Below are 13,568 nucleotides of genomic sequence, written 5' to 3' on the forward strand. Positions count from 1 at the left end.
CCATCCATAGAATCCAAAAAGGCAGGGGGTCTTAACTGGGGGAGAGTGGGGGGTGTCTGTGTTATTTGTAGCTATAGAGGCCAAGTCGCTCCTATTCTTATTCTAATTGGAACTGCACCCTCTCTGTTTCTCCCATGGCAGCTCTCGTTCCCAGAGTGAGGACCCTAGTCTCACAGCCTTAGAGAGAGAGAGAGAGAGAGAGAGAGAGAGAGAGAGAGAGAGAGAGAAATAGAGAGGGAGGGAGGGAGGAGTCTAGTTGTGGAGCTCTATCCCCTGACTGTGTCTGCTATGTGAGTGGTGAAGCAAGAGAGAGAGAGCATGAGAGAGAAAGAGAAGGAGGGGGGGCCAAGTGAGGGCTGAAGAGACTGAGAATGGATGGGCACAGAGAAACCGTGCGAGCGAGAGAGAGAGTGTGTGTGTGTATGCTCAGAGTCAGGAGCGAAGACACAGAAAGTCTACAAGCTCACATCAACAAGAGAGCGTGCGAGGCAGAGCTGACCACGGGCAACTCTGAAGAGTGACACAGACGGGAAAGAGACACACAGAGAGACAGAGAAGAGGAGAAAAGAATCGGCAGAAGAAGAGAAGGACTGAAGACAGACTACCAGCCTTCCGCTGGTTAAAGGAGACACCACAGAGGGACTCTAGCATCCGACCCCCCCCCAGCAACAGCAGCACAGAGGAGCACTGTCTCATCTCGTGCATCCGTGGTGCCTGCCAACTTCAATTCCACACTTGCCCACTGTTTTTCATAGGTTTTGCCCCCTCCACTCCTCAGTCATGATCCTTTGGGTCCTTCTGCTCCTGTGGATCTCAGGACATGGTAAGTTTTCCAGATTAAGTTGTTTATTCATCACATCTTGCGTGCTTGTGACTGCTGTGTGACTTGCTGGCTGGGAACGCTGTCTCTGAATACATCTTGCTGTGATGTCTGAGCTTGTCCTACTATTTGTGTGTTTAACTGCTGATAATATTTCTGTCAGTTGCAAAAAGAGAAAGGAGGAAAAAGTCTTTGTGGCTGTCCTGGGGTTAAGAAACTGCACTTTTCTCCATTTGTCGTAGCCTTCAGACCAGACAAGTTAAATACTTCCTATGTGGGCTTTATATTCCTGTCACACACATAGAAACACAAAAACAAAGCCCTCAAACCCCAGTTCAGTCAAGCGTTCACTCCTGAGTCACATTGTTTTGAACTGACAGCTTTTCCCATCGAGTCCTACGATCCTTCTGGTCAAAAGAAAAAAAAGAAGAAAAAAAGTTAACGATGAAGTGCTTTAGAAGGCAGACTCATGAGTATAGCTTGGCAGCTCCAGCCCTTTGGACAGTATCTGCTGTTATTTTTATTCCTAGACAGTCTGTTTGTGGACAGAATGGGGATGGATTAGTTGTTTCCCCAGCTTGCCACCAGGTGGTTGTCTTTGGAAAACAAAAGAGGTGAGTAAAGTACAGCAGAACTCTACCTTTGTGGTGTCTGTGTGATATACGGAGGCAAGCAGGGCTGAATCAGACAGTGGATGTTTGTCAGCTCCTATTGTCATGCCCGGCCCACAACAAGCGCCCTGGTTTACGCTCCGCAGGGTCAGGGTCAATGAGCCGCCCACAACAGCCACAACCTCTTTTCAAAGTATGACCCCCGTCACGTTGGACTACATTCTGAGGAGGGCATTTTGTGAATGTGTGTGTCTGTCTGTGTGTGTGTGTGTTAGTGTGTGTTAGTGTGCGTTTGTATAGTTGTTTCCCAGAGGGACTTGTAACCTTTTGCACAGAAAAGGAAAAATCTCCAATTGGCACGTTGTGTTAAAATTGACCGCTCAAAGTCGGTAACGCAACAGCACTGAATTCAGCTGTTCCACGTGCTAATTTAAAGCCTATAACACACACAAAAAGAAGCAAAAAAAAACACTGCTCATCCAATACAACAATTTGCTGTGATCAACTTTCTGCTGGCTCATTTTTCATATAGAATATATAGAAATGGGGAGAAAATAATAATATCAAGACAGACCAATTTGAAACTGACTGGAGTGATGAAGCTTCTAATTCCCTCTCTGCCTCTCCTACGCTTTAACGGGTGTAGATCCCTTCTAGAGAGGGTGTCAGCTCTGCTGTCTGTTTTCTTTATGACTGTGTGTGACCTGGTGCAGTGACATGAGCTGTGTTAGTCGACCCAAAGATTGGACAGAGTCAAGGCAATGGAAGCTTTCTTTCTAGGTTGTGGCCTTCGTTACGGGGCAGTTATAGTACATCAGACTTGGCACTGTAGCTGTAACTGTTCCCGGTGCTTGCTTTGCTGTATTCTCTCCCCGTGATTTCATTGTCAAGTCTGTCTGTACCATCTGTGCTAAACTGTGACGCATCAGTCATTAGTCTCTTCTCCTTGACTCCGTTAAGCATCTGCTAAGTTTTGTATCCACAACTGATTTTTCCTCTTTTTTAAGAAATTTTTTTGGGGGCTTTTATTGCCTTCATTTATAAAACAGATTAAGGGGGAAATGACATAAAGCAAAGGGCCGCAGGTCGGAACCCGCAGCAGCTTGCACGTTTGTAACATGAATAGCGTCCAAGTTATATTAGATGTTAAACTGTTGAGGGGATTTGATTTATTGTCATGCAGCTCGCTTTATTTTTGGACTTTTATTCACATACCATCACAGGCTTAGTCCCAATTCTAGGAACAACTAACACCATATCTGAGATTGTACCAGTTGGAATGGGATGGGGTTGCTGTGCATTTCAGCACAGTTGGTTATTACAATAATATAGACTACTTCTTTCCCCGCCAGGTAAACAAGGGATAACAACATACCTTCTCTATGCATGCCTCTGGGGAAAAAAAAAGTGCTTCCCTATATCTTACTGTTGTTGTACAAATTACAGCTCTGTTTATGTGCCGAGCCGGTGTCAGCAGAATGCTGCGGAAAACAATCTTGTTTTTATAAACCGAAGGACAGAGGGGAGCTGTGGCTATTACAGTAACAGTCATATACTTAGACGTAGCTATCATGCGAGAGAGCAAGAAAGAAAGAGAGCATTAAAAGAGAGAATGAGCAGGAGAAAAGAATCAGTCTGTATGCAGAGGCACTGAGCACCTTTTTTTCTCATCTCAACTTTGAGCAATAAACGGTCCGGAGCAAAACAGAAAGGGACGTTAAGGAGAAGGAAAGCTGCTACGAGATGCTCCTGACTGTGCTGTTACCGCATCTAGGGCTCCTTTTTTCGCTGTCACCTGTCTTGCCAGTGACAGATGACACAACACAAGTCAGGAGGATCTGAGAGACAGTCTCCAGGAACACATTCACCTCAGGCCGAACTTGTCCAGGACCTCGTTCATCTCCTCACACCGGCTCCTCCCCAGTCCTCCTCCCATCCAATCCATACAGTGTCAATCGTCTCTCACATTCTTCACTTGACTCTTGATTTCACTTTTCACCTCACAGCGGCACATTTTTCCACCCATCTCTCTCTCTCTCTCTCTCTCTCTCTCAGTAACCATCCCTCTCTCCGTCTGTTTTTTTATGAGATGCAGTGTGATTGAGAACCATAGCCTCTGTCGGGGAAAGGGTGAGATATGTAAGAGCTTGATGTCCCGGTAGAGGAGGGGCAGTTTAAGAATAGTCTTGTACTGGATGTGCCAGGCTCTGAAGAAAATGTGCTAGCGATAAATCACACATTGTTAATGTTAAATGTATGCTCAGTCCCTCTGCTTCTCTTCCTCTGTGTCTCTCTTTTCTCTGTTTTTCTTTCTCTGAATGACACCTTGTGAAATTTATATGCAAGCCACTTTTTTTTTTTTTTTTTTGGACCACTTTCTCAGGGAAATTAAATCTTGATGGGCTATTTTTGACTCAAGGTTTGCCCAATAGGGGCAGTGCTGCTGCACAGGAATGAAATCCCAATCTTCTTCAAAATCTCCTGCCCCGTCCCTCCCCCCAATCGCCTTCATTATTTCCCACCCCCTTAGATATTGTGTCAGAACCCCCCGATTTCACCACCCAGCCAGCCTAAGCAGTTTCTTCGTCCTGGAAAGCATGTCTTAGCACCCCCGGCAACCCCTATTTCATTTACTGCTGTCTATTAACTACTGACTGATGACTAAATCCGCTTTTCATGGGCGGCAGACTTTTACATATTTTTCAACCAAAGTATAATTAAATGTCTTTCCAATGTCATGTCTGGATGTGTGGATTTTTTTATAGACGGAGAAATCATTCTCGCTTCTCCAAAGGGAAAGAAAAAAGAGAAAGAAATATAGCCCATTACGTTGCACAACACCACTCAAACATAAATACCAATTTTCAGCCTCATTATTATGAATAGTCATTTGTAAGTGAGACAGACTGCTGTCTTATGCACAGATTATGACACAATGAGGTAATTATTTGATTTATCCCCATTCGGAATGCTAAAACAAATTTTTCTTGGATGTTGTCATAAGCCTAAACGTTCCAGCAGTCATTTTCAACAAAAATAACATGACTAACAGCCACAGAATACAAACTAAAATTGTCTGTATTCTAATGGGAATCTGGTACCGGACAATTAATATGCCTGCTGGTAAGAAACACACAAAGGTGTCCTTGTCCTCTTTGTATGACTTACCCTCACCATACATGACAGTTGGTTTGAGTAATGCTAACGTTGTCTGGATTATGCCATGCAAACGCAGTGAATGACAGATGACGGCATCAGTTCATGATGGGCCCCAGTGGCATGCAGTTTGTTTTCTTGTTTGTGCTGCATGTCCCATCAAGTCTAGCCAGCTAAGTCACCTCAGCCGCTGTGACCCCTGCTCATTTCTGTGCCACGATAGATTAAGCCCCCTGTAATCCCTCTGAGCCGAGTGCCCTGTTGGATATTTATGGTAATAAGTAAACATATGAATAAATAATCTAAGAGGCTGCCGTTGGACAGCTGGAACTTGTAAGTCCCAATGTTTGGCAGTGGTTGTGGCATTAACAAGATATGCTATTTCCAAGAAAAATGTGTTTTGGCTAAGACTTATTTGGTTGATAAAACAGAACAGATAAATTATCTAACAAAAATAGATAAATAGATATATCAATAAATCAGTAAACACAGAGATAAAGATGAACGTGTTCGTGTAAGAACACAACCTTCCAATGGTTTCAGTTGAAGGGAGTACTAAGATAAAAATGCAGAATTTAAGTAAGTATAGTATATCCAGTGACTGCCGTTTGGGTGAAAGCCTCATTTCAAGACTTTCAGGATTCAGGTCAACCAGGGAAGGGAATATGATTAGTTTGAAGTGTTCTTGGAAAACCAGGCAACGATTTGCTTCCTCTCATGCAGTCAGTCAGCCAGTCAACAAAATCAAGCTGTTTACTGTTGGGCTTCATTATCCATCTAGAAGACTCTCTTCCTAGCCCCAACAGTTTTCTTTAGTACCAACCAATCAACCCTCAAGCCCCTCATCTCCTCTCTCTCTGAGACTTTGCTGCTGGATCTCATTCCTCGGGGATGAATTTATCCAGATTGGAGCACTCAGCAAAAGGGCATTATCCCGGATTACATGTCTGTTGGGCCGCAGTGTTAAGTAATTCAACCAGATGCTGTTGTGAACACTGGGTCACCTGTGAAGGCAGGGTTAGCAGCTGCACATCTTCATTCGTTATTGTCGTATCTCCATACATCTGATACTTTATACTTGGACAACAGGAAGAGAGATAGTTGGAAAATGTTTTCAAATAACTGTATGTAATAATGTTGTTAATATAGGGATGTCTGCGGAAGCCTTCTCTAACCCTAGTCAGGATTTTATTTGGTCACAGATTATGGAATGGATTAATGGCTTCTAAATTGCAGTTCAATGCACATGAAACAACAAACTAAGCAACTGAAGGCAGCTCCGCAGGGCTGTGTGTGTGTTCAGTTGTGGGGGTGCTATGAGTAGAGCAGCAATGGATCATACTGTGTTATTTTTCCTTGGAGAGGACCAAGCATCGACACAGCGGGGCTAAAAGAAAAATGTTATTGTTTTTTAGCTTGACTGTGTGTTTGTTCTGCTAATCCTGTCGCTACCTCGCCAAAGTTTTGATAGATATACATTTTTAACTCGCTACTAGGATCTGTGATTGCTTGTAGAATGCAAGTGCTCTACAAGTTGGGTTCAAACAGTGCTACAATACAAGTTGGTTCCTTTCTTGTCAAAACCCTGCTTTACAAATCAGAGGTATTAATAGAACTTCAAGAAATTCACACTAAGAAAATGTTCAACTTAAAGGCTCATTTTGTTTTTTTACCCATTCCAGGGGTTATGCTGTATAGAAGCATTGAGCTTGGAAAAATATATTTGAAACACAAAAATAGCAACATAAGCACAGAGTTTTGCTATTGTTAGATGTGTTTTTAGAAATACAGTGCACATTGTTTACTGTGTATGGGTGATGCCGCTGTGCTTGAGTCAACATCTGTCATGGAAACAGGTGAGCAAAACAAGAACACAAGGTTATGCGGGTGGAAATGTAAAAATGTGTGAACAAAAGGGGAAAAAACTAAAAGGTAAAATAAAAGGATCTGTTGTGTTTTGCAAGTCACATGTTATCTTTTCGTTATGTTCTCTTCATTTTAAAAATATTTATGTTGATCATAAATAACAGTCAACTGAGTACAACTATGTTTAGTTTAGGCTAAAATCTAAGATAAAGCTAAGCGTTGTAATGTTTAAAGTGCATATATATATAATATATTTCAGCTTGTTAATTTCAACTGGGCAGGTTAGGGTTATATACATACATCGCCATTCACATCACTAGTTGGTCAATGGCCTTTTCACTACATAGCAACAACAATGAGGTGCAATTAAATACTCCGTCATCTCTGCTGCAATTTGTATGTGCAGATTGCAACTAAGATTAAGATTAAGTGGATGCAAAATAAGGTTTAGCTAATAATTACAATATTTGAATTATCCAGCATGTTAGTCACACAGAATTGATTGAAAATATGATTCATGCTTAAACTTGACACCAGGGTCAGTGCAGCTTTGAGTTTGAAGGTCAAGGTTTATTACCTGTGCATGATTAGCATTGTCGCTTGAGCTGAGTAGTATGCTGAATATATGTACACCCTACCTCATTTTGAGATACGGCCACTTAGGCATGTTACATCTCTTAAGAGGCTGATGCATGTTCAGTAATGTACATATAACATACCAGAGAGCTTTTGTGACCTACAGAAACCTGTGTGCCATGCCAGCACACTAATTTGTATGTGAAAAACGTTCATGTATAAACTGACCGTACTGGCCTGAAACTTCCTGTCACATTTTTATTTTTTGTATGGTGTTATCTGTGCAGTAAATCACATGCAAGCATCGTTGCAGCACAGTTCTGCAACCTGTGACATGGTATGTGTCCCACAATAGCTCAAAACATTTGTGAGTAAACCAGCTAGCCAATGCATCGACATGATTGTGAAATGCTGTTAGGAAGGCGCCCAGAAGATGTATGTGGTGCTTCAGCACCGGAGGCACTTGAGGAATTGGGTTGCTGATCTGATAACAACTTCCTAGTGTTTGGTGGGAAGTTTCTGGGACAGCTCAATATTACACCACGATGAACTCACCCATCTCTTCTCTATGCCGTTTTCTCCCCACCTCTTTCTCTGCTTCTCACTGTCCCAATGTCCCCATGTCAAAGATTCATAACAATGGACTCTTGGAAAAACGTTTTTCATTCTGCACATTTCATGTGCATTTTCTTTGTTTGTTCTGTGACGTGTGTGTGTGTGGTGTCTGTGCATTTGCTACTGTGCCACGGCAATTACAACTGCAAGCCTTGAATGGCAATATAAATGCAAATCAGCCTTTTAACTTGTACAAGCAGAATCTGGGGAGGGAGAAGCTTCTCACCTGTGGATGAATGAGGACCATAATGCCTACCATTACAACTGCTGTGCATGTTTTGAAAACGTCAATGGCATTAGATATCATACACAGTACTTCATTTTGTCTGTTAGCAAACCTTGAGGCTGTTGAATGTGTCTGGACTTCAATATAATAAAGTACACTTTTGGGAACAGTTGTTAAACAACATGGTGTTGGACAGACAAACGTACTGATGTGTCCCTGCCATTACCTCCCAACTTGTGTGCTTCCATTTCAGCGCATACTTTTAAATTGTGCTCAGCAGTGCTCAATGGAAGGGCTCAATGGCTTCTATTTAATAAACCGATAGGAAAACAGTTCTCTCTATGGTATCAGACACCAATGGTGAGAAGCATGGTTTTTTGAGAGGCTATTTGATCTGGTACTGATACCAAACAATGTTTTATTCAGGAAACATCAGACACAATAACAGCAGAAACTTGCTCTTGATCCAAGGCAAAACTTTAGAAATCTGCGAAAAGGGAATGTGTAGCTTTGAGAATGAAACATGTCTAATGCTGCCACCCTCCCCCAACACTCCCATATACTATGTAGATGGGCATGCTTTTTTTTTTTTTCTTTCATCAGATGCCAAATGAGGTTTTGAGCCACCTGCCTGTCCCACTAAGACAATTAAGCAATTGGGAAGAAAGGGCCATTCACTAGTGAGAATTGCAATGTTCGCATAGGAGCCAGAAACTGCCCTGCATACCACCCATCCCCCACAAAACACTTTTTCACTACAACTAATGTTGGCACTGTGCCAAATCCGTTACCATTTGTGTATTTGTTGAGGGAACGCAGGAGCATTTGACACCAGTCTTAGAAAATCTGTGACACAGGGTGCTTGGTTTGCATGTTGATAGAAAAGCCTTCTATTGGTCTCTAGACAAATTCAGCGTGAGGCCTGTGGCTCTGTGTCATTATAGTTGTTTACGAGGCAAAGCTTCATCTGGAACAGCCTTCACACAGAAAGTCATGCATTGAAAGAAACACACACACACACATGCACACACATACATTCCATACCCTCAGTCACTTGCATTACCAAAGGGCAATCTGCCAGAGCACAATAATGGATGAGAAACACAGGAGGATCTGAGCACTGAGGGCTGAACAGTAGAGGTAGGTTATATACATGCTATAAATTAAGGTTTTTATTGATCCTCAAACATTAATATATATTATATAACAAAATAGCTGTATTGATTGTAGGCTGGCATATGTTTCTTTAATATGGGACTGCTAGGATTCACTCTGCCTACTTTAATACGAAGCCTATTTTTATACGCAATAATAATGTGGTGTCACAAGCAGGATCAGCAAAAGGCAATCCCTAGATATATTTCACTACTCTGGGTCTTTGCCACACTGCACCTTTCAGTGCATTCTATCTTAAGCCCTTTCTTTATCAGCTGGGCTCCTCAAATGGATGCCACAAACCTGGTAAACAAAGTTAATTACGGTATAATTATTTTTTTAGAGGCCACTCCAATATTCACTTTGCTGATTTGGAGGTTGAAGAGCTCTTGTCGCACTCTCTGATTTTTATTTTATTTTATCAAGTGCAATTTAATATTGTGCAGGCTGGCCTAGGCTCTGAAAAAAATGCTAATACACATTGGGGAGTTTAAATGATTTGCTATCCTTTCAAATCTGTTGGCAGGGCTTTCAATCTGGCTGGCGTCCTGGGGGAATTCACAGGGGTCATTGCTCAATCCCTGGGGGACATTAGTGCAAATCACAAAGGAGCACAGAAGTCATTTTAGTTTTCCACTTTCCTTTGGCCACTGCCCAATGCTAAATGGCAAAGGACTGGCTCGCAATACTGGGCAGAGCAACCCCCTTGCCTTCTTCTGTCTCTAACCTTTTAAACCGGATTTAATCAAATCAAAATACCAAAGTCCAGAGCCATTTGAGACAACCTGAAGACAAACAGTTGAGGAACCAGAATGCCTTGGGGTGAACCAAGGGCGAGCCCATCCATTACTTCCTGTGCAACCAAGAGCAAAGGGACACGGGAAAATGCCTGCGGTACACGATGATGAACTGACTCCACATCAGAGATTGGATTAGAGTGGCAAGAGAGAGAGCCCTAAAAGCCATGCACAGTTTATTGAAGCCTTATCTAAAGCGATAATGTTACTAGAGAAAGGCCTGTGTAATGACGGATGAGTGGACAGCGCATCAGGCGAGATGGTGTATAGGCAGGTCCACCATGGTCAACTCATCTTCTTTTAAAAGCAGGAAGTAGGACCAGTGGATGGTTACGATAGAATGGACTATCAATTGCTAGCACCCTGGTTACCCGGCAGTGTCATCATCACAGGTGCATCAAGTTTAGAGTGGCTCAGTGCTCAGGTTCACTGCAATTTAGGTCCCATTTCATCACTGATACCCATAAGGCATTTTGGGAGAAATGGTAGCAGTGTTACTGCTGGGATTTGTAGTCTCCCTGAAAGCACTGATCTCTGCAGTGGTTGGGTTTGTGATATTTGAAATATATGTCTGACCATGCACTGTTTATATATATAACATAATTTTTCTTAGGGGAATGTGGAGTGTGATGGTCACTACTGATGCACAGAAAATAGAGTGAGAAATAAGATGAAAATAGAAATTACATCTAAAGTTTTTTTTTGGAGTGGTTAGAGGGAAAGCAAAGTAGCATTTAAGTAAAAGTCTTGTTCTCATTTTTTCAGGATGACTAGAGGATTTTTTTTCCCCGCTGAAAGGCAATGTTGTCTTATAGTAGACGGATGATGGTAATGACAACACAATCCCTTCCATGCTAAACAAATATTTCTAGCGCTTGGGAACGAAAGTGAGAGGAGAAGAAAGTACAACAAAGAAAGAAGAAAAATAAATTTTAAAAGGAAGAGCATTCTTGTCACAAATTAAAACATATCTGCCTTTTGCAGCCCTAATCCTTAATGCCAATGTATTTGTTGTCTGAGTAGAGTATTTGTGCAAACAAGCACAAATGTGATTATTCCTCGCTTCGTGTATGCTAATTTTATTACTTCACATTGTTTGCGTATCTTACTCTAAACAGCTTTGGTTCACTTCTCAATGCTTTTTCAAAGGACGCCATGCTATTTGTTGTCGGCAAAATAGTCAAGTAACAAGAGATTTATATTATTATTTATTTTTATACCCCCGTGTGATTTTTAGCTTATGTTTGCCAATGTCAATGCCAATGTTCCAATGCTGTGTGACACGGGCACAGCAGGACATTAAAAATGCAGAAGGGCATCTAAAGATGATCGTGGCAGCACACAGTGGGATGTTCAGGGGTTTTACCAATCCCCCCCCCACATCACCTCCAGCGCATGGCCCATAAATTTCCCCCAGGTTATTAGCGTGAATAATTAACAAGGCTTTCATTAAAAAATGTAATTTGCTCAGACCCAGAAACTCTAACACAGCCTCATTTAAAACATGGAGAAACTATCTCATACATTTATGTTGGATCTCCTGCAGCCCAAAGAGTCTCCTGCAGATGGATGCCCTCCGCATTGAGTGAAGAGTTAATGTATTGTAGTCTACTGTCAGTCTTCATCTACAGGCTCTCTGTAATGCTTTGATATTCCTCCTCGTTTTCTTTTGCCTTGAGATTTGTAGAATCAGTTTAATGGATTAATTAGACAATATATGATACATTACATTAGCAAAACTGCACAACCACACTAATTTCTAACATAGTAAACAAAGACAGTTATTAGTAATATGTGTTGAAACCCTTTAGATTCATCATATACAAAGACATTTTTCAAATACTAAATTTAGTCATATGTCTGCTCTCTGGCATTAGCTTAAAGGACTATCCTTAAAAGTGAGCCTTGTGTGGGTCTAGGGATTGGTATTGTTGCTGTTTACTCCAAAGCAGACCTCTTTTAGCTTCTTCTTCAGCTCTGATCCTTTTGATCATCACCTCCATATTGGATATAAAATGAGAATGAACAGCACTGCAATACAAGTGACTTTCAGAGTTCTGTGACTCTTTGAAGGCTGCCAAACAAGTGTCTTTCATCTTAAAAAACAGCAGTCGCTTTGTACAAAAGGAGAACAGGACAAAATGAGAGAGAAAGGCAGTATCCAGGGCTTGGAAATGAAATAGTGAAGATTGTGGGGTCTCTTTGTGATCGCATTTCCTCCAAGGCCTCCTGTGAGGGAAATGACATGTACTTCATTCACCATTGATAGGCGGGAATCTGTCAAACATCCTAAACCTGAAGAAGGTTGAGAACAAAATTCATTAATCATCATTAATGAGGTGACAAACCAAAAAATGTGTTGCATGCATGAATGGGCCTCAACAGGAATGACTCTCAGAGACATACTGATGGTATTGAAATCTGTCTGTAATTTTACTCATCCTCCTTGTTTTGCCATGAACCGAAATGGCCTTCTTCTGTGTCAATATACAAGTGGTTATTACACTAATCCATCACATGCATCAGGTTGGTTTGAACAACCAAGATACTGACCAGCAGAATAGGGAGTGAATTAAAAAGAAACAATTTGCGACAGTGAAAAAAGAGGCTTATACTCCCAGAATCTGTTATCCTTGAAATAATGATGGAACAGGAGCAGTAGTGTTCCCCCACTGAGACATGAACCAGATTTCAACCCACAGATCCCTGGAGGTGAGGGCCGGCATCTCTCTTACAGGACATCTGTTCCCTGAACATGGCCACCAGGGGGTCCATGTCGCCACCTTAATTGTCATGTCTCCCTCTTCCCCCCTGTAAAAAAAACTAGGCCAGTTTTCCATAAAAGGGGAAGGGGGAGAGCCACTATTTGCTGGGCTGTGTCGGCATGCCACATAATTTAAGCTGACAGCTCTAATAAATTACAGCAACAGATCGCTGTGAACAAACAAAGCTTAATGGAAATAAAGTGAGAATTATCAGCCAAGAAATAAAAGGAAAAAAAAAATTAGATTAGTGCAAAGAGGTTGGATGAAACAATGTCAGGCCTGCATAACACAAGCATTAAATGGCAAATTGCCACTTTGAGAGATAGGAAATGTTCCGTTCTCATCATTGCTTCTGATGAAAATGGAGAATAATGAAAGAATCATTGAGCAGACCTAACACATGTCCCTTATCTAAGTCCTCAAAATACCCTCCCTCCATTGCTTTTCCTCTCTCTCTCTCTCTCTCTCTCTCTCTCTCTCTCTCTCTCTCCTTGTTTTGCCTTCCAGAAAAAAAATGCTCTTTCTGCTCTGTAGGACCCTTGCTCCATCAATTCAGCCAGGCTAGAGAAAGCCTGGAAGCCTATGTATGTCCTTAACATGCTTAGGCATGGGGAAAAGGACAACAAGAGATGGGAGTAGGGTGAAATGGTATGTCAGGGGAAGCATTTGTCAGGTGCTATCACTATGAAAGCTGTCCATCTAGAGACCTCTGAAAGAAAGGCAGGTCAGAGACCACTCCAACTTTGTGACTTTGTGGTAGAAAACAAAACAAGCCAAATGCAGAAAAAAATACAACTAGCCAAAATATAAAATGCAAAAGCGCCCCAAAACGTGCAACAACCCCATCAGAACTGTCAGGTGCACACTAAGTGTTGTTGGACTTAATTTGAATGAATGAAAGCTCACAGCTTGGCAAAGTGAACGCATGGCCTCTGGAGACAGGAATCAGAGTCTGAGTCATATCCATTTGATAGAATTTAG

General features: G+C 41.8%; 1 protein-coding gene across 12 annotated transcripts in view; it reads left to right on the plus strand.

Moving 5' to 3' along the window:
- The first annotated feature begins 315 nt into the window (after positions 1–315).
- Positions 316–13,568, plus strand: part of kirrel3b (kirre like nephrin family adhesion molecule 3b) — a 177,193-nt gene continuing 163,940 nt past the window's right edge. For 6 of the 12 annotated variants that reach the window (XM_039784994.1, XM_039785072.1, XM_039785000.1 and 3 more), the window contains exon 1: positions 317–823. In XM_039784994.1, the coding sequence (XP_039640928.1) occupies positions 781–823 (43 nt within the window). In that variant the 5' untranslated portion in view covers positions 317–780. Of the gene's footprint in view, positions 824–8,904; positions 9,011–13,568 lie in introns of those variants that run through there. The other 6 variants (XM_039784975.1, XM_039784984.1, XM_039785026.1 and 3 more) reach the window with 2 other exon arrangements.

The sequence above is a fragment of the Perca fluviatilis genome, chromosome 2, assembly GCF_010015445.1.
Source record: "Perca fluviatilis chromosome 2, GENO_Pfluv_1.0, whole genome shotgun sequence".
Classification (NCBI taxonomy): domain Eukaryota; kingdom Metazoa; phylum Chordata; class Actinopteri; order Perciformes; family Percidae; genus Perca; species Perca fluviatilis.